This window comes from Brassica oleracea, chromosome C4, assembly GCF_000695525.1.
Source record: "Brassica oleracea var. oleracea cultivar TO1000 chromosome C4, BOL, whole genome shotgun sequence".
Lineage (NCBI taxonomy): Eukaryota > Viridiplantae > Streptophyta > Magnoliopsida > Brassicales > Brassicaceae > Brassica > Brassica oleracea.
The window spans coordinates 1,789,711-1,816,456 of record NC_027751.1 but is presented as its reverse complement, the minus strand read 5'-3'; the positions used below and the strand labels follow the sequence as shown (position 1 = coordinate 1,816,456).

The 26,746-nt window shown below is 33.4% G+C and overlaps 4 protein-coding genes across 4 annotated transcripts; 1 reads left to right on the top strand and 3 right to left on the bottom strand.

Moving 5' to 3' along the window:
• Positions 1-409: 409 nt before the first annotated feature.
• On the top strand, positions 410-3,859 carry LOC106342540 (NADPH-dependent thioredoxin reductase 3). The gene is made up of 10 exons (XM_013781511.1): positions 410-660; positions 748-955; positions 1,377-1,482; positions 1,784-2,049; positions 2,453-2,732; positions 2,827-2,934; positions 3,028-3,114; positions 3,220-3,324; positions 3,412-3,542; positions 3,623-3,859. The coding sequence occupies exons 1-10, from the start codon at positions 441-443 to the stop codon at positions 3,681-3,683; spliced, it is 1,572 nt and encodes a 523-aa protein (XP_013636965.1). The 5' UTR covers positions 410-440; the 3' UTR covers positions 3,684-3,859.
• LOC106342541 (short integuments 2, mitochondrial) lies at positions 3,755-5,734 on the bottom strand. The gene is made up of 8 exons (XM_013781512.1): positions 5,537-5,734; positions 5,354-5,458; positions 5,192-5,269; positions 4,970-5,111; positions 4,786-4,856; positions 4,601-4,697; positions 4,180-4,400; positions 3,755-4,092 (listed from the first exon to the last, which is right to left on the bottom strand). Exons 1-8 carry the CDS (start codon positions 5,699-5,701, stop codon positions 3,838-3,840), a joined length of 1,134 nt encoding a protein of 377 aa, XP_013636966.1. The 5' UTR covers positions 5,702-5,734; the 3' UTR covers positions 3,755-3,837.
• A 4,272-nt stretch (positions 5,735-10,006) lies between these two features.
• LOC106340409 (protein MIZU-KUSSEI 1-like) lies at positions 10,007-11,203 on the bottom strand. The gene has a single exon (XM_013779288.1). The coding sequence runs from the start codon at positions 11,076-11,078 to the stop codon at positions 10,200-10,202; it is 879 nt and encodes a 292-aa protein (XP_013634742.1). The 5' UTR covers positions 11,079-11,203; the 3' UTR covers positions 10,007-10,199.
• Positions 11,204-16,592: 5,389 nt separating this feature from the next.
• Positions 16,593-17,704, bottom strand: LOC106340922 (protein MIZU-KUSSEI 1-like). The gene has a single exon (XM_013779750.1). It carries the CDS (start codon positions 17,579-17,581, stop codon positions 16,793-16,795), a length of 789 nt encoding a protein of 262 aa, XP_013635204.1. The 5' UTR covers positions 17,582-17,704; the 3' UTR covers positions 16,593-16,792.
• Positions 17,705-26,746: the final 9,042 nt, after the last annotated feature.

Here is a 26,746-nt window from a genome sequence, read left to right as displayed (position 1 = left end):
TCGATAGAGACAATGTTCCAAAGCTATAGGTCATTGACTCATTTCAGGTTTCCTATAAACATAAAATCCTCTTAGTCTTGAGGGTTTTGTATTCATTAGCAAAATAACAAAAAAAACAAACCACACTAAAGGTAAAGCGCTATATTTCAGACCCGTTTACGGCCCAACAGAAAAAGCCTCTGGTCACACCTTACACTCAAAATACGATTGGCTTATCCCTCCGTTGAAAAGACCAAGTAAAATCACTTAACACACAACCTCACCGTCGATCAAAAGACATCTCACAGATCCGACGGCTCAAAACCATTTAATCATGTGGACCTTCGAGCCGAAGAGATAATGCTACAGCGCGTGTAACACAGCCGCCTACCAAACCAGAAATGAATTTTTCAAATTGTATGGTCTCAGTAAAGGTTGAAGCAAAAAAAAAAAAAAAAAAAATGGCAGCGTCTCCTAAGATAGGCATCGGAATCAGCTCCATGTCGACTCACCGAGTCGCCACCGCGTCATCCGCACTCTCTCCTCCTCCTCACCTCTCCTTCCTCACTACTAATACTACACGCCGCGATTCCTCATTCATCCTCCGCCAACCACCACGAACTCGCTCCGATTCCCTCCGCCTCAGAATCTCCGCCTCCGCTAATTCTCCGTCGTCGTCAGGTATCTCACGAGTTAGCTCCTCTGCTTTGTTTATCGAAGTTTGTTACAGTGTTGAGCAAGTAATCGAGCTGTTGTAATTCGTTACAGGCGAGATTATAGAGAACGTAGTGATTATAGGCTCAGGTCCCGCGGGGTACACGGCGGCTATATACGCCGCGCGAGCTAATTTGAAGCCGGTGGTGTTCGAAGGGTATCAGATGGGAGGAGTTCCCGGCGGACAGTTGATGACGACCACCGAGGTTGAGAATTTTCCGGGGTTTCCAGAAGGAATCACCGGTCCTGATTTGATGGAGAGGTGATGAATTGGATTCTGAGCAACAACGTTTTAATTATCTTAGATTCACGGAGCTTGAAACAATTAAACAATTAAGTTAGATGAGGTTTCAGCAACTGTGGATCGGGTTAGATTGCATGGATCGGGTTTAACAAGAAGAGAATCAATTGGTGATATGTATTGGCACATCTCTCTTATAATATTATTCATTCCAACTTCTGATGTACTTCATTTCTAATGGAACAATTAGTTATTCAGAGTTAAATGATTGATATTTATATTTTTCTTATCAATTTGGGAGGGGCGGATGTATTATACATGTTTAACTATTTAAATTTTGGGAGTTGAGGCTAATGTTTCATCTTGCTATACTCAGAACGGCCCTGTTCAGGATTATCCATCATCTGAGGCTATTTTTTTGGTTTTTTTGTTGAATGTGTAGAATGAGGAAGCAAGCTGAGAGGTGGGGAGCAGAGTTGTATCCAGAAGATGTGGAATCTCTTAGTGTCAAAACGGCTCCTTTTACTGTGCAAAGTAGTGAACGTAAGGTGATTATCTTTCTTTTTTATGCTACTCTGTTTTTCGACTCGGAGTGTATAGAGAATGTAGGTTTTGATATGCTATATAATTGTGTGTTTAATCCATGGAGGAAGGTATTGAGTTTTTTTTGTGCAATTGTCTTTTGGTTTGTTTCTTCTTCTCCTAGAAAGGTAGAGACTATTGTTGATAGTGTTGGAGACTCTTTACTTCTTCTAAATATATGTGCTTCCATTGGTTTAATGAACATAAGCTCAGTCTTTTAAACTGACAACCACAATGATGAAAACAAGTTCTTGCTTAATTTTGTAGGTTAAGTGCCATAGTATCATTTATGCTACTGGAGCTACAGCGAAGAGACTGAGGCTACCTCGAGAGGAAGAATTTTGGAGTAGGGGAATAAGTGCTTGCGCGATATGTGATGGAGCTTCGCCTTTGTTTAAAGGGCAAGTACTTGCCGTTGTTGGAGGAGGAGATACGGCCACCGAGGAAGCTTTGTACCTCACAAAATATGCCCGTCATGTTCATTTGCTTGTTCGCAGAGACCAGTTGAGAGCATCCAAGGCTATGCAAGATAGGTGAGTTTTTTAGAGTTGTTAGATTAATAGCTCTTCTTCTTTGATTTCTGAAGAAAAAAAAGTTAAAAATCTATCGATGCTAGGTCCAAATCTAGGAAACGCGTGTTGACTATTAGGAAACCAAATCACAACGAGTCCATTGTCTATATTGAGTGTTTTTTTTGTGCAAATGTTGACTTAATTAACCTATTCCATGCAAATCCTTACATTTGGATGTCTCTGGGAAAGCCTTTGGCTATGAGTTCCATTTCAAGTAAATCGATAACGAACCAGTAAATGTACGTATCCCCTTTTGTTTGCTTTTTTTGGAATTATATAGACTAATGAGCAGAGACACTGTGAGTTGAGTCTTTTCAACACCCTGAGTGTTTTTTTAACAGGTTGGTTATGGCGAATGTTTCAGAGTGATCAACAATCCAAACATCACGGTGCATTACAACACGGAAACGGTGGACGTGTTGAGCAACACCAAGGGACAGATGTCTGGCATTCTACTCAGGAGAGTTGATACCGGAGAAGAAACCGAGCTGGAGGCAAAAGGGTTGTTTTATGGAATAGGGCATTCGCCAAACAGTCAGTTGTTGGAAGGCCAAGTCGAGCTCGACAGCTCAGGGTACGTGTTGGTTCGCGAAGGGACATCGAATACATCGGTTGAAGGTGTCTTTGCTGCAGGAGATGTGCAGGTTGTGCTTTGGAACTTTTAGCCATCTTTCGTTATTGATACCATTAACTCTTTGAAGTTAACATTGTGTGCTACTATCCCATTTGTCACTTTAGGACCATGAGTGGAGACAAGCTGTAACCGCTGCTGGATCAGGATGCATGGCTGCTTTGTCAGCCGAGAGATACCTCACAAGTAACAATCTTCTTGTTGAATTTCACCAGGTAAGGATTAGTATTTTTTCATAAATATCTGAAATCTTATGCTCGCTTCACAAGGCTTACGCTCTTTCATGTTTATGTTCTGCCACATGATAGCCTCAAACAGAAGAGACCAAGAAAGAATTCACACAGCGGGATGTCCAAGAGAAGTTTGATATCACTCTTACAAAGCATCGGGGACAGGTAATCTCCTTATTCTTTCTATTAACGTATAACCTTTAACTTTTAATCTATAAGGATTTTCTCTATCTCACATCTTTCGTCTTTTGTTTTTTTCCATGTTTTCAGTATGCTCTTAGAAAATTGTATCATGAGAGTCCAAGAGTTATATGTGTGTTATACACTTCACCAACTTGTGGCCCCTGTAGGACTCTGAAGCCTATCTTAAACAAGGTGATCTTTGTTTAGTTATATAGATCTTACTCTCTTGTTGGACTGTTCTTCTAATCATCTGTCCATTTCATATTAATGTTGTTTCAGGTGGTAGACGAGTATCACAATGATGTGCACTTTGTTGAGATTGACATTGAGGAAGACCAAGAAATTGCTGAAGCAGCCGGAATCATGGGAACGCCATGTGTGCAGTTCTTCAAGAACAAGGAAATGCTCAGGTTGGGCTGTGTTCTGTAGTTCATATGATCGCATTTGTTTTTAGTGATCAGATTTGTCTAAAGATTACGAGACTGTGCAGGACTGTGTCGGGTGTGAAGATGAAGAAAGAGTACCGAGAATTCATCGAGGCCAACAAATGAAGACAGCAGATAGACTTTATTGTTTTATCTTATCATGATTCAGTTTTGTTCATTCAAAAATACATTGGAAGTTACTGAAGCCAACGCCATTGAATCTCAAAATTTAAACAAATAAAATCATCATCCATCAATGAGTTACAATCTGCTTTTGATTTTACAAGGACATGTCAGTTTCAGGGACATCGTCAAGGATGAAAGGACCGAGTCTACCTGTCCTAAACAAAGTAAGAAACTTCTTGGACACCATTAACCTTGCTTCTGATGATGCTCTAGTAGAAACCTTCAATGCCTTCTGTAAAGCTTCAAACTGCTGTTCTATCAAACACTCCAAGTCATTCTCATCCTCTGCGTCCCCATCGAACTCTGAGAGAGTTGTGTACAGCGATCGTTGCACTTCTGAGATCATACCCTGTAGATTAGATGGAGCCTCAATAGGTTAAGAATATTTCAAGAGGGAAAGCAAAGTTATATAGATATAAGGTTATATTATGCTAACCCCAACGTAGTGCACAGCAGATGAATCTGGCTGTTTTGATCTCTGGTGTCGAAGATCCTTTAAGTTGTAGCTTGGTTTATCGATGGAGTCTTGATTAGAAGACCCTTCGTTTCTTCCCTCGAATAAGTACTTCCAGTGTAGAGGAGTCCCTCGAGTGTTTAAAATAGCCAGAAAGTATTGTGCAAGCCGTTCTTCACCCACTACTGAATCCTTGACGGAACCTTGCAATATTTAGAGAATTTTAAATAGGTAAGTTCTTAGGAAGATCATATGTTGTAAGAAAATACTCTAATTGGAGTAGCTAAACACTAAAAACTGAGATTCGAAAGACCTAAACTCTTATCACCTCTAGATGAACTAAATCTAGTGCATATGTTTACACCATCTAGCACCAAGAAGAACGAAGTTAATAGATAAGAACCTGAAAGTGCAAGCTTCAGACCGGTTTCAATATCGGGGATATTTGGGACCAACACACCAGGGGAGTCCAGAACATATATGCTAGGTCGATGAGCAATCTGTTACAACAGAACTCACTCAGTATTGCGGCGTAGAGCACAAGTAGTGAATCCCCAAACAAACAACTATAGCAAAAGAGAGAGAGACCTTAAAACCAGCAATATCTTGAGTTACGCCAGGCAATGGACCAACCGTAGCTCTCTTTAATCTATCCTGCACTACACACATGATGCATATATCGACATAAGGCTTGTTACTTTAAGCTATGAACATGAATCAGTGACATGAACACTTAACACTGCTGATAATCCGAGACACTAATCTATCTTACCAGGAAACCGAGTCGCTGCGATTTGATGAACCGAGTTAATCAGCGCAGATTTGCCAACATTAGGGACACCAACCACCATTACAAGTAACGTAGGCTCTCTAGCAATCACTTCCTTGAGCTTAAACTCCACGAGATCAAGAAGCTATACAAACAAAAAAGATCACATTTTAAAAAACAAAACGCAAACAACAACACTGATTAACATAGATGATCCTATCTAACCTTCTTGACAGAGCTTCTGCTATGCGCATTAATAGCAACACAGTCTTGCTTCTTCGATTCAAAATGATGAGTCCATTTCTACACACAACCAATCCAAAAAAAATTCCAGAAAAAAACTCTCTTCCCAACTAAACACAACGGTAGGGACATATAAAATCTCACGTTAAGAACATTGGGGTTCGCTAAATCTTTCTTGTTGAGAGCTATGATACGTCTCTTCGCTGACAACTGTGGCTGCAGATCCTCGTTCGCCGACGACAAAGGAATCTACAGTATTAACCAAAATTAACAAAAAAGTCAGCTTGATCCTCGCACGATTATATGGATTCAATGAAGAGTGAGTACACGGGCATCGCGAACTTCGATGACGAGATCGGAGAGCTTGAGGCGGCTGCGGATGGCGCGAGTTGCGGCGGCCATGTGACCGGGGAACCAATTGATCGCTCCGGCTTCTTTCGCGAAGCTCATCCCGCCGATCAGTCCCTTCTTCGCTACCTTCTTCGTCACCATTTTCTCCGGCGACGATTAGCTTCAGTGTCAGAGAGGGGTTTTCTGAGGTTTTTAGCCGTAATGTGTCTTTAGTTATTGAATATGGGCCTCAAATGGGCTTTGTTGATTTATATTTGGGCTTATTCGAATTCGGTATTTGAGTTAAAACCCATGTTATAAATTCAAAATAATCTCGACGGCCCACGTACAGTATGTCGGTCAGATGGAGTGTCAAAACTAGTTCATGGAGTGATTGATTAGTCTGACTTTATTAAAGTTTATTTGATGAGTTTGAGATATGTTTTTTTTCTTACAGTTGAATAATTTTAATGAGCTAGATCAATTGAGTAAGGGGACTCTACATGAGTTCACTTTTATGTGTTGTAACTGTAAGCATTCTTTTATCATATTTAAGAAATAAGTAAAAGGTATATAATTTGTATATATACAATCAAATATACCGACTAAAGTATTATATATTATTATTACCATTAAATATATATATATATCATGCTTAACTCATTTCTGAATTATATTTATATTGATTTACTTGAAAGCTAATTCGCTTCAATATATATACAATTTATACAAATTTCAACATGCTGAATGAAGTCATTTGGCATCCATACAAATACATGACCCTACCTACAAATTCTTGTTGTGATTAAATGGATTACTTCGTAAGCAATTCACTATAACTTATCATAAGGAAAATGCCCATGGCAGCTATCCTTATGCCAGTAAGTTGCAACGTGACCAGTTCAGCTATCCTTATGTGAATAATGTGATATTACCATATTTAATTTATGTAATTGAGTAATGATCATATATAACTGTATCAGAGCTTTGAAGATATTCATTATGCTCAGCTTAACAGTTAATACACGTGTTTAATTTTAACTAACATAATTGTCATCATATTGCATTTTGGTTGGATGAGTACTTTCAGAAACACACTGATTATTTATATATCATAGTTGATGGACGGAAGATCAATCTCTTTTGCATCGTCAATAATTATAGTGGGTGATTGGTAGTTGCTGTAGATGTTGTCCACAGTCCTATTTATTTCTACAACACCAAATTCAGAGCAATCAAGTTTAAATTTTTTTTTTTAAACTACAGCTCTTAAAATAATCTACAACTGTACAAGTGCTCTGCAGAGCCAAATATCCAAAGCAATTTTTAGTGTTTTCCGTAAAATTCTACAGCAATAAAATCTAAAACTAATTTTTTTCTGCAGCAAAAATTTAAAGTTACACTAATTATCAATCGGACCATAGTTACGGCCTACGGGCACTACGATTTGTTAAGTAGGTACTGTATTATTAAGGTGAAAAAAATCACTGCTTTTGTCGGTCCAAGATCCAACGAGATTTTTATTCTCGAGCTGGTTATATATCTCATACATAAAAATATCTCATGAAAATATCTCATGCATAGAAATATCTTTTACGTATATTTCCGTTTGACTCTCAGAAAGAACCTAATTAAGGATAATGTTCTTTTTTGCTTATAATACTATAAGTAAGCTGTGCACAATACGTGGACGTGTTATACGGATATACAATATTATGTAACACCAATCATAGAGAGGATGTTGATCAATTGTGTAAAGAGAAAGTATCATTTTGTTCAGTAGCGTTTATTTTTTTGCTTAAAATTGTTCGGTGGCGTTTTGATTTCGAGATCTGTGTGTTTGGTTTATTCTAACCTGTAATGAACCACTTGACATATAAAATCAAATAAATTAATCGATGCTCATTTGCACTTATTTATTTTGGTAAATATGTAAATATCTCTATAGGAATAAAAGTTGAGGTTTTACAGAATGTTAATTAACTTAATATAATTTTTTAAATAGTATATAACAAGGAAAAAATGAGATAAGAATAATTAATTAATTTGGCCAAATAATATTAAGTTGCCAAAATACGAACCGTATCAGAAAATTTATACGATATAACAAAATATTATTAGATAATATAAAGAATATGGAGGGGTGTTGAGTGATGATTGATCTATGTGACCAGAGGCATGTTACTACTAAGATTTATTCAACTATCAGCTATTCATGTATATGGTTGGACTTGACTCTTGAGGCACCGTATGAGACTATACTAATTATACTTCAGCATTTTTAAAAAGGAAGGTAGGTCAGTTTACGGATATAATAACATAAGTTCAACCCAAACGAGTTTTTGGCTTAAAGATTATTAGTTTAACATTAGTCGAAATCTACCCTCGCCTTTTTTTAGCTAAATAAGCTAGTCCAAAGTGATTTCCTCTTTTACATAGGAGATACATGTTAGTAGTAGCTTTATTCTTTTAACAAACAGTAACGTATATAACTGACAAGCGTAAATTATAAATATAATAAAAAGAGTTTTGACATAAGTTTCTTTTAATTGTAAACACTGATCAATCATAAACAATTTATACACATGCAGTGGTAGCAAAACTCAGTTACACGGTGAGCCACATGGTGACGCCCTGGCAGCGTTCATGCTCACTTCGATCTCTAGACTGGACCACTTCGGTGGGGTCATGATACTCGGTTAGCAAAAAAAAAAAATAATCAGATTTGCCAACCAATAAAGTGCATTGCTCCACTCAATATTATATAATGCATACTTGATATACTATTCATGTCAACTATCTTTTTCATGTCAAATATCATACTTCATAGCATCATATGTTCATGTCAATGATGTGTTGTATTTGTGATCCTTCAATGCAAGCTTAATCAATAATGCAACAACTTATATTATATGTAGGATAAGGTAATTTTATCATTTAAATCAGAAAAATGTAAAGCACTAGCTACAGTCAGCGCCACATATCTTACGATAATATTTTGCCGTCCGTTACCAAATTTAAGTACGAGATGATGTTAATTGATACTAACTTTTAAATTTTTATCCAACACAAATTCATTTAATGGCTAGGCATTTATCTATTAGACTCGTAGTTACATTTCTCATTTTTGGAGACATTATTGATTAGTTTGCTTGGGTCGACCCAAGTTATATGCATGCATAGTAGAAGTCAGAACGACAAGCTCGATTATAGCAAGATCTTTGAATCAGTCCATATGAAGAAGCAAAGAGTCTTTATTATTTTTGGAAATTGAAGAGAATGGTTTGAAATTGAACTGCTATTATTCAAAAAGTTAGCACATGCATTTTTAACGAGGATACTGAATGTGTTTAGGTTAACACACATGCATGTTTCGGATGATAGTGAAGTTTTTGTAGTTAACTCAGGAAACTATCAGTATCACATGCATTTCCTTCACAATTTTTTTTTTTTTTCTTTTGGAAACTTGCTTCCCTTTTTTATAATATGAATCATTACTGCATCCTCTACATTTCTGTCTCTATATGATCTCATTCATCTAATCCTATGTACGACGCGTATACGTATTGGACCATATGTACTTGTAAAAATGTTAATGAAATGTGTTTTATAATCATATGTTAGGGTACGCATGCAGAGTTCTATATGTATTAACGTGGTCCCGAAATCAAGTGAATGGAAATTTCCTAAAAGGTGATTCTTGGCTTTGCTGCTGTTGATGAGTTTTTGTCCACACTAAAGCCAAACCCACCAACCTTTTCTCATAACCATCCCCTCTATTTTCCATTTCCTTATATTTGTCCCCATATTTTTAGAATTTATCACAAGCCAACTTTAACAAGTTATGATTTTCTAGCCATATTCATATTTTCACTCAGATCATATATATTTTGTCATTTGGAATCCCAAAATACTGCAAAATATGATACAGTTACAACTGATTAAGTAGTTGTTCATTCACATGCATGTTAGTAAATTAAAGTTCTCATGTATCTATATGTTACTAATTACTATTTGTTTACATATTCACTATTTTCTGATATTTTATTTCAATGTTATACATATCCATGAAAAAGTGAAAACTTCACTATGCATGGTTTATTTTATTTATACATACAAGTGTAACTCGTTAACTTGATGGTATGCTATATCTTGAATCAAATATGAGAGTTGTTTGGTTACGAATTGACTATTACACGTTACAACTCAAAAGCAAACCCACTTTCTATAAAACATATTGTTTAGTTTAAAGAAAAATTACTCGCAGCGTTTCCTGACACGTAAAAGCGATTCACCTTCTAGCTCAATTTTTAAAGTAGTTTATAACAAAGACAACAAGAATCTTGATTTTGGCATGAATCATGTCGGACCATGTGGGGATCTCCATGCCTTTCGTATAAAGCAACCACATACTATATTTAATTATCACATCCATCATTTCTTCTTATTTAACAAAAACCAGAAATATAAAAATTGTTGTAAAAAACACCACATCTCATAAGCAAGACATTAGAAAAAGAACCTAGCATACCTCATCGGCCTTCTCACTATCGTTTACATATATTTCATGACACAACATTGTAATCATTCACTATATAATAACACCTTAATTAAGACATTTTCAAATATTTTAAAAAGTCAAATGAAAAACATTTTTTCTTCATATTCTAAGAAGAAAAATACTGAGTTCAGGACCTCCGTTTTTGTCAGGGTTCATCATGTAAAACGCCTCCGAGTCACGGCTCCCCACGACTCGTTCAAACCTACCTCTCATATACAACAGCTCCCCAAGCTCCGTTCCACCACCGGCCACGTCATCAATACTCTTCACCGTTGGTATAACTCCCGCTCCAACCGTGACACTCGACACCGTGTTCAACACGCGCCAGTCCGAGTCATTACACGCTCCGCCACGCGACACCGCGGCACCGCACTTCCTCCCGTTGCAATACATAGTCCACTTGGGTTCGTGGAATAGCTTAGTCCCCGAACGGTGACGTTTCTCGCACTCCAGCGCGATCCTTACGAGCCCCGACGACATCTCCTTGACTAGAGATGCGGTTGACATGGCTAGGTCTAAGAGCAACACCGGGTCGGTTCTCGGACCGTACTGGACTGAAAACGTGACGTGGCCTCTTCTGTGTCCGTACAACGTCCCGGTGACCCTTCTCCCGAGGGAAGAGGATGATCTACCGGTGACGAGTGAGATGAGTTGGTTAGAAGAAGACGGCGGAGAAGGAAGAGAGATGAAGTTGCAAACGGGTAGGTTAACGAGGTTGATGAGAGAACGTAAGAAGGAAGAAAGCTTCAAGTTGACTTTCACGACAATTTTAGAGGAAGAAGAAGTCGTGGAGGATGAGGAGGTGGAGCATCTATGACAAGGTACGAGGAAGAGGTCATGCTCAGGGATGGTTGGGATCAAGGAGGAGGAGGAAGGAGAACGGGAGTGGAAGCTACGCGCCGGAGAGGTCTCTGGATTGATCTTTCTTGTGTTGCAGCTGAAGCTTCTTTGAAGAGCGAGTTCTTGGTACTGCAACATTCTTTTTATGATATGTTTCGATGTTGAACTTAGGAGAGAAAAGAAATGTTTATATATCTGAGGAAGGAGAAAGGAAGAAAGCGGCCGACCAAAGTGATTATGAGTGTTCGAAGAGGTGTGGCCGTTTTGTTGTGTATTTATACACATTTTACATGATTTTCTTAATAAAGCATATATGGTGTGATTATGTTATTTATTACCTATCATTTGAAAGGCCGCCAATAAAATTATATGTTGTTGCTTTTTTTTATTGGGTTTGAAGTTATCAGAGAACATAGAGCTAGTTTAACAATGTATTAGTATTACACTACTAATTTATTGCATTTTTTATCTACTAATCTATTACTTGTTTATATCAATACGCATCGATACTCGTATGTGACTGAATTATTTTGTGTATTTTGTATTGATATAAATACACACACTTGAATCTTAAAATAATTAAGGTGTATATACCAGTATATACTTTTCCCTATACGCATGATTCATTCAATTACGACTTTGTAGTTTGCTACTTGGATTTATAATAACAAGATAATTAGTTTCTACAAATGTACATACAGAGATTTTATTTCACTATCATCAAAGTCTTACCTCCAACCGTTAATTCTAACCGTTCATTAGGATCATGATGAACCGGGCTTACAAGATTTTTAAATTTGCATTTTATTGTGGAAGTTTGTCTTTAAGTTGGCACTCTCTATCTGAAGTTTAATATAGTGACATTCATATCAGATAGTGACAAGTGACAACGCAACTGGAGTTGTTGAACATTTGATTGGCTTTAAACGGACCCCTTCCCGTATTGTCCCGGTCGTATGCAATGACGTGGCTAACTATATTAAACGAAAACGGTTTTTGCCTGAACAAAATATATTGGGACAAGTTTTTGGAAATTTACACATAATAATATGGCAATTAGAAGGCGCGCCTATAGTGTATTATTGAAAAATGCACTCGTTTCGGGCTCCCGATTAATATGACTATTTTTAGGGCTTCAAAATTTAAAATAATTTCTAGTCTAGTGATTTAGACTTATTTAAAAAAATATTTTCACGAAAGTCGATTAACTCACTTTCTGAATTCATGTATTTTTTATATATGACATAATATAGCATATTTACGTAATAAATTTATTCTTTACGTTGTTAGACTTGTGTATTTGATGAAAATTATATATTATATTAAAAAATTGTTTTTATTACAATTGTAAATAATTTTATTTTTAAAACTTGTCTTAGAGCATCTCCAATGTAATACTCCATTTTTTTCCTCCAAAACGGAGTAAAAGTAAAAATAGAGTAAAAATGTTTTAACCTTACTTCATTTCTAACTCCATAATGGAGTGATGAACAAACAAAAAATAGATTCCTGCATTTATGGAGTAAACTCTATTATGAAGTGAGATTTGGAGTTGGGTTAGAGTAATTTTTACCTATTTTCACTTTTACTCCATTTTATAGGAAAAAATGGAGTGGAGTTAGAAATGTCCTTAAGTCCCTAAAACTTTCGCACGACACTGATGGCAATTAAGAGGTTATCTCAATGAATTTTTCATCATAAAAATAATAAACTGAACAAAAGAAAGAAAGATTTTCCAAATGAGAAAGTCTAACTTGAAAGACTTTTGAAACAATTTTTTCAATGGCTTATAACTTTTTTTATATAATTTTAGATTTAATAAAATAGTTAAACCATATTAAAATATTGCTATTATATAGGGGTGTTCAATCCGGATATCAGTTCGGTTTCGGTTCAGTTTTTTCGGTTCAGTTTTTTCGGTATTTCGGTTAGTAAAATATAACTACCATTCTAAATCCATATTTACTTCGGTTCGGTTCGGTTTATATACCGTCGGTTTTCGGTTTATTCGGTTTTATACCAAAAAACATAATTCTTTATTTTGGGATCATATTATATGAATTTTAGAGTCTTGTTGTCAACACATTCATTTATTAAAAAATATTATAAGTTTAAATAAAAGAACAAAAATAAAAAATGTTTCTATCATCTAATAAAATAATAAATTCTATAATTAAAATCAAAGCTCAAAATTTTGATAATAAAAATAAAAAACAAAAAATAAAACAGAAGCACGAAGCACAAAAAATAAGTTATTATATTCTTTCATATTTAGCGTTCATCAAAGTCATGTTTCTTCTATTAAACACGAAACTCTATTCGTTTATAGATAAAAAAAATTGTGAAGAATTTCCACTAATTGTTATCATCAAATTTATAATCTTTATTTCAATTTAGTCAATGCTAAATTAAAGCAAAAAGATCAAAAGAAGACTAAGAAAATAAGAAGCATGTTTGCGATGAATTGTTATTTAATTATAGTTCAAGTGTTTTATAAATCAGGACTATTTTATTACTGTTAAAAATATGGTAATAGTCATTAGCAAAAAAATTAACTTATGATTTTCATACGTTGTTATAAAATATATACATATTTACATGTTTCTATTTTTTTGATCGGTTTTATTCGGTTTATTCAGTTTTATCAGTTATATACCGAACCATATCCAAATCCTACGGTTTTTTAAAAATCATATCCATTCGGTTTGTATGGTAAATACCAAATCCAAACCATATTATCTATTTCGGTTTGGTTCGGTTCGGTACGGTTCGGTTTTGCCATATTGAACGGCCCTACTATTATATTAGTGAGATACTTATATAACTTTGTATTATAAGATAATATTATAACACCACAAAGACAAACCCTCTGGTCATGTAGTTAACTAAAATCATAAGATAATTAATATATATCTCGAAAGGTTATTAGTTTTCCTTGTATATTTTAGATGGACCTTGAGCAGTCGTAAAAATAGAAAATGATAAATTTATTTTATAGAACCACAATAATTCTTATCAAAAAATAATAAAAAGGGCAGATATATACGCATGTTTATTTGTTTATATTTTAGGTGTACAAGTGTGAGGCTACAATGAACCCATAAACATGCATGTAACCTTTCGTTCATTATAAAAATCAATTAATAAAATTATCACCATAACCATCCTAAGCTAAAAGTACTATATAGTTGAATCTGATTATATAAAAGAGATCAATTGTAAAGGGGGATTAATATGATCTTTGGGCGGTTCCAAACACAAGATATGGTTCCTCGTTTATGATGTTGATGTAATATATTGTTGACCTAATTAACTATATAACAACCGCTAATCATCGGACACATGTTTCTTTCATTTGGAGTTTGTCAATCCTACTTTGTACCCATATTTATCAACGAATATATATCAGTTTACCAAAAAAGAAAAAAAAATATCTATATATCAATGGAGTAATCTACTACCTTCTCGGACTATACAACATGTTTGTGTTCGGTCTGTGGATCCCCCGCTGCACCCAAAGAAGCGTTTAATCCCTCCCTCCAATCTATTAGAGTTGGCCCTAATTATTTGGGCTAACCTAAAATTATTATGGCCCATCAATACTCTACGTACACACACAACATTTATTCTTTTTTTGGGATGAAAGGTTGTGAACTTAAAAGGAAAGGGATACTCATAAAACATATGGCTAGAACTCATGGTATAGGGTTCCTGTGTATATCTATCTACTTGTGGAGAAGAACACTGTGAGAACATCTGAAGATTTGGCTACAGGGTAGACTGACATCCACAACCACAACCACAGAGACTTAAGTTTTAGACTGCCTTATTGAGTTTGATTGATACCTCCAATCTCTAGACCAAATAATGCATACTAAAAAATTGAAACAACATTTAGCTCAAAGCTAGAAACCGATTAGTCCCATTAAGCATGTCGATTAGTATCATATTAGCAGAGCTGAATCCACCAAAACACATACAGAAACCTAAAATAGAGTAAATTTACATTTACGCTTACAGTAACTCCTTCACAAAATAACTATTAAACAAACACACACAAAAAACAAAACAATTTAACAAAATAAATTTTGTCTGTTCAGGTGACAAAGAAACCAATTATATCATATGATGATAAGTAAAAAAATAATATGTCAATACACCAAATACCTATAAAAAATTTGAATTAAATGTTTTAAAAAACTTTACAAAAGAATGTTATACTTTCTTCTTACTCTTACGAAACAAACAAATGAGGAACTTCCTCTCTAACTCTCCTTCTAATAGAGAAATCATAAGAACGAGCTAATAGATTTTCTAAATCTTCTCAAATCAAGCTTCACGATCTGTCCTTGCAAATAGATTTTCTTAGTATATTCCCATCCTTTATCGTTGAGACTATCCGGATCTCTGATGACAGGATCATCTTTACCATAATCATCGTATAAAGAGCTTTCTTGCGGCATAATCTTGTAACCAATATACTTCAACCCTAGCTTCTTTGCTGGCTCGCCATAGTACGTCTCGGCCGCCCAATCAGTCCCTAAGGGAACAATCTGAATAAAAACACTTTTAGGTTTCAAGAAAAGGAAGTGAATCATTGCAGCTCCATGTTTCATGTTTGTGTTCGGACTGTGGATCCCTCACTGATCCAAAGAAAGCCTTTAATCTCTACAATCAACAGAGCCGTCCTAGTTATTATTCGGCCTAACCTAAAATATTTCGTGGCCCATGTATCAGTTTTGTTTTTTTTTTCCTCGACAACTTTGACTAAAAATAACAGGAGAATAATAGGACTACAACGTATTAGGTTGGTCATTAATTATCCTAAATGCATACTACATTTAATTTGTCTTCAGTACGCAGTCAAATAGTTGCATCCTTGAAACAATGTGTCGTGAAACATTATCTCCTTGTTCCATCTCCCAGCAATCATATATACTCTACGATCACAAACACATTTTTTTTGTTGAAATGTTATGAACTTATAAAGAAAGGGATAATCATAATCATATGGCTAAAACTCATGGTATAGCGTTCCCGTGTATCTATCTGTGGAGAGAAGAACACATTTGGAACATCTAAAGATTTGGCTATAGAGTAGATTGACATTCACATGAACTACTTAAAACGGACAGTGAAAAAGTAACAGAATAGTTTACAACAACAAAAAAGTAACAGAAACAGCTCTGACTTTTTCCCATAGTCTAATACAATGGATGAGACTCTGGGTTATAGACTGGCAGCCTTATTTGAGTTTGACTGATACATCTAATCTACTGACCAAATAATGCATACTGAAAATTCGAAACAACATTTAGCTCAAAGCTAGAAACCCATTAGTCTCATTAAGCAGGTCAATAAAGTCTGCACTCATCTCTCTGTTATAGTATCAGAATAGCAGAGCCGAATCCATCAAAACACATTACATGAAACCTAATATAGAGTTAAAACTTTGAGCCACACAACAAGAAACGTCTCCCGAAAATTCCACCTATCTATGGATAAATAAGATTTACAGTAACTTATTCACAAATATTTTGTCTATTCATGTGGGGGTCATCATGCCTTGCATATAAAAGCAACAAATACTAATGATTACATCCTTCTTCTTGTTATTTTTTTTTTGCTTAAACTCATCCTTTATTTCTTCAATTTAACAAAAACCAAAATACAGAAAATTGCTGTAATTAAAAACAACAACAACAAAAACACCACATCTGATAAGCAAGAGATTAGAAACTAACCTATATAATAACATTGCAATCATTCACTATATAATAACAAGTTAATTAAGACATTTTCAAATAATTTTAAAAGTCAAGTAACTCTCTCTCTTAAGAAAAATCATTTTTTCATAATCGAAGAAGAAAAATACTGAGCTCGGGACCATCGTTTTCGTCAGGGTTCATCATGTAAAACGCCTCCGAGTCACGACCCCCCACGACCCGTTCAAATGTACCTCTCATATACAACAACTCCCCAAGCTCCGTTCCACCACCGGACACGTCATTCGCCGTCGGAATAACTCCGGCTCCAACCGTTACACTCGACACGGTATTCAGCACGCGCAAATCCATCTCGGTGCACGCTCCGAAACGCGACACCGCGGAACCGTACTTCCTGCCGTTGCAATACATGGTCCACTTGGGCTCGTGGAAAAGCTTAGTCATCCCCGAACGGTGACGCCTCTCGCACTCCAACGCGATCCTGACGAGCCCTGACGACATCTCTTTGCCTAGAGTTTCCGTTGACATGGCTAGGTCTAAGAGAAACACGGGTTCGGCTCTCGGACCGTCCTGGACTGAAAACGTGACGTGGCCTCTTCTGTGTCCGTACAAAGTCCCGGTGACCCTTCTCCCGAGGGAAGAGGATTTTCCGGTGATCAGCTGGTTAGAAACACCGGAGGAGGAAGGAGATGGCGGTAGGTTAACGAGGTTGATGATGGCACGTGAGGAGGAGGTGACGCTGTGGAAAGGTACGAGGAAGAGTTCATGCTCAGGGATGGGTGGGATCAAGGAGGAGGAGGAGGAGGAAGAACGAGAACGGGCGTGTAACCTACGCGCCGGAGAGGTCTCTGGGCTGATCTTTCTTGTGTTGCAGCTGAAGCTTCTTAGAAGAGCGAGTTCTTGGTGCTGCAACATTCTTTTATGATATGTCTCGAACCACTGAGAAATTTGGAGAACCGTTGATTTTTATAAAGAGAAAAGAGGTGGTTGAGGAGGGAGAAAGGAAGAAAGCGGCGGACCAAAGTGATTATGTATGAGTGTTCGAAGAGTTGTTGCCGTACGTTCTGAATGTATGTATTTATAGACCTTTTACATGTATATAAGTATGTGATTGTGTTTTTATTGCCTATCATTTTCATTTGAATTACCAATAAAATTATATATTGTAATTTTTTCTTGGGGTTTGAAGTTGTCATGAACATAGAGCTAAGTTTAACAAGATATATTAGTATTACACTATTAATCTATTTCTTGTTTTTTTAGATATACACGTATAACTTATTTTATATTAATATAAATATACTCTTTTGAAGGTTAGAATAATTAGCGTATATGATTGATACGACTACGACTTTGTAGCTTGCTACTTTGTTTATCATAAAAAGATGCGTTTTTACAAGTTTTCACACCGAGATATCATTTCACCAGTCACTATTATCAAAGTCCACCTCCATCCGTTAATCATAACCGTCCATTAGGGTGAACCCACGATGGATCGGGCTAACAAAAGTTTTAAGTTTTCATTCTGTTAACGGAATTGTTTATCTTTAAGTTGACACTCTCTTCTGTTCCCTCAGAAGTTTAATATGCTGACATTCATTTCAGATAGTGACAACATCAACTGTAGTTGTTCAACGTTTGTTTGGCTTTAAGCGGATCCCTTGCCATATTGTCCCGGTCGTTAGTAGTGACATGGCTCCTCTGAAAACATATCATTTGTTCATAATAATATGGAAAGTTGGAAGCTTACACCACAAAGACAACATATGTCAAAAGATTGTGCAAAAATGTTGATGTCCATGCAGATAGATTATGGATGTTTTTTCATTTTTAGATGCATACATACATGGTTAAGTACACTAGTCACTAGTGATTATGCTTTTTAACGTTTGTTATCAAAATGTCGATGAAAATTAAAGAAGGTTAGTAGAGGGAGGCCGTGTACATATAAGCTAATGCTATATATATCGAAAATGACAAGTTTTTTTTTTTTATATATATCATAGGTGGGATTTTGAACACTCATAAAAGAAAAGAAAAAAAGACATGGTAAAATCATCTTAGAGAGCCACAATAATTCTTAGGAAACGATAAAAAGAACATGATAAAATGATATATATGCATGTTTCTTTTTTTTTGAACTTATAAATGCATGTTTCTTTGTTTATATAATATGTGCACAAGTGTGAGACCATGATTAACCCAGGGTTTTTAAAAACCGGTTTTTAGCTTTTTTAGTTAAAAGTTAAGAAACAGTTTATTAACTTCCGCTAAAAAACTCACTCTAAAAACCTCGGGTTAATCATACTCTATGCTCTGAAACCACAATAATGTATCCATAAATAGGCGTGGAACCTTGCTTTCATTATAAAAATCAATTAATTTAAGAAAATTATCACCATAACCATCCTAAGCTAAAAGTAATATAGTTGAATCCGATTATATAAAAGGGAGAATCGTTAAGGGGATTAATATAATCTTTGACCGGTTCCAAAAATAAGATATGGTTTGTTCTCATGAATCATGCTGGAATATATTGGTGACGTAGTTACACTATATAAAAGCCCTTATTTAAGTCTTCCTCGCCTATCCACTTCATTAAAAATAATCAAGAAATTACATTTTATTAAAAAAATTAAATACTCCATTATTTTTCTTGCCATAAATCTCTTTCACTAATTTGACAACCCAATCGATTATTTTGTCAACATTTAAATTCGTACGCAGCCCAAACTGTTTTCAACTTTCTAAGCCTATAAGTAGTCCAAGAAAATAATTTTTACAGCCCTCTAAACTGTTTGTGTGTCTTCAAGTGCAGAAGGGTTAGTGACAATCACTTCTAGGCACCATCTCAGAATGTATTGGCAACTGGTCTCAGCTTAAAAATATGTAAGGTTAGCAATCATCAATAAATTTTTATTTCTCTTATAGTTCGTATCTCTGCACAATCTAAACTGTTTTAGTTAACCAGATAATGAACAATTTCAATTGATTAGTATCATCCCAAATCTATCCAGCAACGGCGTCAAGACCCTGTATTTTTTGTGTGTCAATTGCAAATCCATTTTTTAAAGCCTATGAATTAGTGACTCACCATTTGTAACGACTTGGTGTCACTGTGTGCAGGCACAATAGAGCACAAACTGTGTGTGATCTGGCGTGGAGAAGAGTACTTGAAGTTCTCCACCTTCCACCTGATATTCAAGAAAGCCCACCACACTCGATCGAGAAGGAGTACTCGTGGTATATATAGGGTTCCTTTGTATCTTACCTGTGGAGAAGAACACTGTAGGAACAGATGGCCTCAGGGTAGACTGGCATCCACATGAACTACTTAAATGGATAGTGAAAAGCAACATAAACAGCTCTGGCTTTCTTCCTTTTTCTCTTTCTAATAGTTTAGTGCAATGTACTTTGTTTCCAATGGCCGAGACTCTTGAGTTATAGGCTGCCTTGAGCTTGACTGGTACCTCTAATATCTAGATCAAATAATACTGAAAAATTGAAACAACATTTAGCTCAAGCTAGAAACCCATAGTATAAATTTTTTTATTAAATTAATTATGAAAATATTAGAGCGATCTCTATGTACCATGAAAAAGAGTTTAACATACATTAATGTATCATGCAGTTACAAACTTTTAAACAACACTAAAGAGTGTAAACTTCAATATATATAGCACTTACCGAAAAACTAAATCTGGTAGAGGGTTAAACCTTCAGATTTTGATTAAAATATCAAAAATATGAAAATCTTGTTTTATGGAATAGTTTCATCCTAAAGTGACGTAGGATGATGGTTAAAGAGGTTTGAAATTTTTATTGTATATGTTTCTCTAGAGAATAGAGATTTCATTTTAGTCCACTGATTTATACAATATATGAAGTTTTATTAAATTAAAAGTTAAAAAAAATTAAAGACAATACTCATGTACCATGAAATAGAGTTTATAATACATTAGTACAAATTTATAATGTGGTTAGATAATTTTAAACAATACTAAACAGAGAAAACTTCATTATATAGAGCATTTACCGAAATCAAATTTCGTATGGGTGTTAACCTTCAGATTTTGAAAAATATTAAAAACTTATGACAATCTTGTTTTATTGCATCATGCACTGACATAGGATAAAATTTTGAAATATTTTTTTGTGTCTGTTTCTCTAAAGAATAGATATTTATAGTGTTTATTCCAATGATTTAAGCAGTATATAGATTTTCTTAAATTAACTGTTAAAAAACTTAGAGAGATGTCTATGTACCATGAAATAGATTTAGCATACATTATTACAAATGTAGAATGTGTCTAGAAAATTTTAAGCAACACTAAAGAGTGTAGACATCAATATAAAAAGCACTTACCGAAAAACTTAAGTTCATATGGGTTAATCTTCAGATTTTGAGAAAAAATTTAAAAATATGATAATCTTTCTTTATTGCATAGTTGTATCCTTCACTGGCATAGAATGATTTTAAAAGAGGTTTGGAATTTTTTTTTTATATGTTTCTCTAGAGAATAAAGATTTCATAGTGGTTAGTCCACTTATTTAGGCAATATACGAAGTTTTATTAAATTAACAGTTAAAAATTAGAGACTATACTAATATACTATGAAAGAGAGTTTAGAATACATTAATACAAATGTATAATGTGGTTATAAATTTTTAAACACCACTAAAGAGTGTAAATTTTATTATATAAACCTTCAGATTTTGGGGAAAAAATCAAAATATGACAATCTTGCTTTATTGAATAGTTGAATCCTGCACTGATATAAGATGATGGTCAAAAAAGTTTAAAATCTTTTTTGTGTTCAGTTTCTCTAGAGAGTAGAAATTTCATAATGGTTAGTCCATTAATTAAGGCAATATATGAAGTTTTATTAAATTAATTTTTAAAAGTTAGATACTATACTCATGTACTATGAAAGAGAGTTTAGAATACATTAAGACAAATATATAATGTGGTTAGAACTTTTCAAACAACATTAAAGAGTGTAAACTTCATTATATAGAGCATTTACCGAAAACTCAATTTCGTAGGGGACCTTCAGATTTTGAGAAAAAATAAAAAAATATGACAGTCTTGTTTTATTACATAAGTGCATCCTGAACTGAAATAGGATGATGGTTAAAGAGTTTTGAAATCTTTGTTGTGTCCATTTCTCTATAGAATATATATTTTATAGTGGTTAGTCCACTGATTTAAGCAGTATATAAAGTTTTAATAAATTAATTCTTAAAAAAAAACAGAGAGATGTCTAGTACCATTAAAGAGAGTTTAGAATACATTAGTAAAAATTTAGAATGTGGTTATAAAATTTTAAGCAACACTAAATGGTGTGTAAACTTCAATGTAAAAAGCATTTACCGGAAAAAAACTCAATTTCGTAGGGGTTAACCTACAGATTTTGAGAAAAAATAAAAAAAATATGATAATATTGATTTTTTTCATAGTTGCATCTAGCACTGAGCCACTGACATAGGATGATAGTCAAAGAGGTTTGGAATCTTTTTGTGCCCATTTCTTTCGAGAATAGATATTTCATAGTGGTTAGTCCACTAATTTAGGCAATATATAAAGTTTTATTAAATTAATTGTTTAAAAATTAGAGAAGATACTCATGTACCATGAAAAAGTATTTAGAATATATTAAGATAAATGTAGAATGTGGTTAGAAAATTGTAAACAACAATAAAGAGTGTAAACTTCATGTTATAGAGCATTTACCGACAACCCAATTTCATAGGGGTGTTAACCTTTAGATTTTGAGAAAAATCAAAAATATGACAAACTTGTTTTATTGCATATTTGCATCCTGCACTGACAAATGACAATGGTCAAAAAGGTTTGAAATCTCTTTTGTGTTCGTTTCTCTAGAGAATAGATATTTTATAACAGTTAGTCCACTAATTTAAGCAGTATAAAAAGTTTAATTAAATTAATAATTAAAATATTCGAGCGATGTCTATGTACCATGAAAGAGAGTTTAGCATACATTAATGTATAATGTGGTTATAAATTTTTAAACAGCACTAAAAACTGTAAAATTTCAATATATAGAACATTTACCGAAAAACTAAATTTCATAGGGGTTAACCTTCAGATTTTCACAAAAAAAAATCAAAAATATGAAAATATTACTTTATGGAATAGTTGCATCCTAAAGTCACATAGGATTATGGTCAAAGAGGTTTGAAATCTTTATTTTGTTCGGTTCTCTAGAGAATGGATATTTCAGGTTAATCCACTGATTTAGACAATATATGAAGTTTAATTAAATTAAAATTTAAAAAATTAAAGACAATACTCATGTACCATGAAAGAGAGTTTATAATACATTAATACAAACTTATAATGTGGTTAGAAATTTTTAAACAATATTAAACAGAGAAAACTTCATTATGTAGAGCATTTACCAAAAATCAAATTTCGCATGGGTGTTAACCTTCTGATTTTGAGAAATATTCAAAAATTATGACAATCTTATTTTATTGCATAATTGCATCATGCACTGACATAGGATGATGGTCAAAAAGGTTTGAAATATTTTTTGTATCCGTTTATAGTGGTTAGTCCAATGAATTAAACAGTATATAGATTTTTATTAAATTAATTGTTAAGAAAATTAGAGTGATGTCTATGTACCATGAAAGAAATTTAGCATACATTATTACAAATGTAGAATGTGTCTAGAAAATTTTAAGCAGCACTAAAGAGTGTAAACATCAATATAGAGAGTGTTAACCTTCAGATTTTGAAAAAAAATCAAAAATATGAAAATCTTGCTTTATTGCATAGTTGCATCCTGCACTTACATATGATGATTTTCAAAGAGGTTTGGAATTTTTTTGTGTCTGTTTCTCTAGAGAATAGAGATTTCATATTAGTTAGTCCACTTATTTAGGCAATATATGAAGTTTTATTAAATTAATAGTTAAAAATTAGAGACAATACTAATGTACCATGAAAAATATTTTAGCATAAATTGATATAAATGTAGAATGTGGTTAGAAATTGTTAAACAACACAAATTAGTGTAAACTTAAATATATAGAGCACTTACCAAAAACTTAATTTCGTAGAGGTAACCTTCAGATTTTGGAAAAAAAAATCAAAATATGAAAATCTTGCTTTAACGAATAGTTGCATCCTGCACTGATATAGGATGATGTCAAAGAGGTTTGAAATCTTTTTTATGTTCAATTCTCTAGAGAGTAAAAATTTCATATGGTTAGTCCACTAATTTAGGCAATATATGAAATTTTATTAAATTAATTGTTAAAAGTTAGATAATATACTCATGTACCATGAAATAGAGTTTATAATACATTAAGACAAATATAGAATGTCGTTAGAACTTTTCAAGCAACACTAAAGAGTGTAAACTTCATTATATAGAACATTTACCGAAAACTCAATTTTCGTAGGGGTTAGCCTTCGATTTTGAGAAAAAATCAAAAAATATGACAGTCTTGTTTGCATAAGTGCATCCTGAACTGAAATAGGATGATGGTTAAAAATTTTCGAAATCTTTGTTGTGCCCATTTCTCTAGAGAATATATATTTTATAGTGGTTAGTTCAGCGATTTAAGCAGTATATAAAGTTTTATTAAATTAATTCTTAAAAAAATAGAGCGATGTCTGCTTACCATGAAAGAGAGTTTAGAATATATTAGTACAAATTTTGAATGCGGTTAGAAAATTTTAGGCAATACTAAAGGGTGTAAACTTCAATATATGAAGTATTTACCGAAAAACTCAATTTCATAGGTACCTTCAGATTTTGAAAAAAAGTCAAAAAATATGATAATATTGTTTTACTGCATAGTTTTATCTTGTACTAACATAGGAAGATAGTCAAAGATGTTTGGAATCTTTTTATGCCTGTTTCTTTAGAGAATAGACATTTCATAGTTGTTAGTCCACTAGATTAGGCAATATATGAAATTTTATTAAACTAATTACTTAAAAATTAGAGAGGATACTCATGTACCCAGAAAAAGTGTTTAGAATATATTAAGAAAAACGTAGAATGTGGTTAGAAAATTGTAAAAAACAATAAAGAGTGTAAATTTCATTTTATAGAGCATTTACCGACAAACCAATTTCGTAGGGGTGTTAACCTTTAGATTTTGAGAAAAAATCAAAAATATGACTAACTTGTTTTATTGCATATTTTCATTCTGAACTGACAAATGACGATGGTCAAAAAGGTTTGAAATATTTTTTGTGTCCATTTCTCTAGAGAATTGATATTTTATAACGGTTAGTCTACTGATTTAAGCAGTGTAAAAAGTTTTATGAAATTAATTGTTAAAATATTTAAGCGATGTCTATGTACCATGAAAAAGAGTTTATCATACATTAATGTATAAAGTGGTTAGAAATTTTTAAACAACACTAAAGAGTGTAAACTTCAATATATAGATCACTTACCGAAAAATTAAATTTTGTAGGGGTTAACTTTCAGAATTTGATAAAAAATCAAAATATGTAAATATTTCTTTATGGAAGAGTTGCATCCTAAATTGACATAGGATGATGGTCAAAGAGGTTTAGAATCTTTATTGTGTCCGTTTCTCTAGAGAATAGAGATTTCATGTTAGTCCACTGATTTAGAAAATATATGAAGTTTTATTACATTAAAATTAAAAAAAATTAAAAACAATGCTGACGTACCATGAAAGAGAGTTTATAATACATTAATACAAAATTTTAAAGTGGTTAGAAATTTTTAAACAATACTAAACATAGCATTTACCGAAAATCAAATTTCGTATGGATGTTAACCTTCAAATTTTGAGAAAAATCAAAAATTATGAAAATCTTGTTTTATTGCATAATTGCATTATGCACTGACATAGGATGATGGTCAAATAGGTTTCAAATATTTTTTTTGTCTGTTTCTCTAGGGAAGATATTTATTGTGGTTAGTCCAATGATTTAAGCAGTATAAGAGATGTCTATGTACCATTAAAGAGATTTAGCATACATTAGCTTATATTATTACAAATTTAGAATGTGTCTAGAAAATTTTAAGCAACATTAAAGAGTGTAAACATCAATATAAAGAGCACTTAATTATAGAAAAAATTAATTTCGTCGGATTTTAACCTTCAGATTTTAAGAAAAAATAAAAAATATGAAAATCTTGCTTTATTGTATAGTTGCATACTGAACTGGCATAGGATGATTTTCAAAGAGGTTTGGAAATTATTTATGTCTGTTTCTCTAGAGAATAGAGATTTCATAGTGGTTAGTCCACATATTTAGGCAATATATGAATTGTTATTAAATTAATAGATACAAATTACAGAAAATACCAATGTACCATGAAAGAGAGTTTAGAATACATTAATACAAATATATAATGTGGTTATAAATTTTTAAACACCACTAAGGTGTGTAAATTTCATTATATAGAGTATTTACCGAAAAACTCAAATTCGTAGAGTAACATTCAGATTTTGGGAAAAAAAAATCAAAATATGACAATCTTTGTTTATTGAATAGTTGAATCATGCACTGATATAAGATGATGGTCAAAGAGGTTTGAAATCTTTTTTGTGTCCAGTTCTCTAGAAAGTAGAAATTTCATAATGGTTAGTCCACTAATTTAGGTAATATATGAAGTTTTATTAAATTAATTGTTAAAAGTTATATACTATACTCATGTACCATGAAAGAGAGTTTATAATACATTAAGATAAATGTATAATGTGGTTAGAACTTTTCAAACAACACTAAAGAGTGTAAACTTCATTTATAGAGCATTTACCTAAAACTCAATTTCGTAGGGGTTAACCTTCAGATTTTGAGAAAAAATCAAAAAATATGACAGTCTTGGTTTCTTGCATAAGTGCATCCTGAACTGAAATAGGATGATGGTTAAAGAGTTTTGAAATCTTTGTTGTGTCAATTTCTCTAGAGAATATATATTTTATAGTGGTTAGTCCACTGATTTAAGCAGTATATAAAGTTTTATTAAATTAATTCCTATAAAAATAGAGAGATGTCTACTTACTATGAAAGAGAGTTTAGAATACATTAGTGCAAATTTATAATGTGGTTAG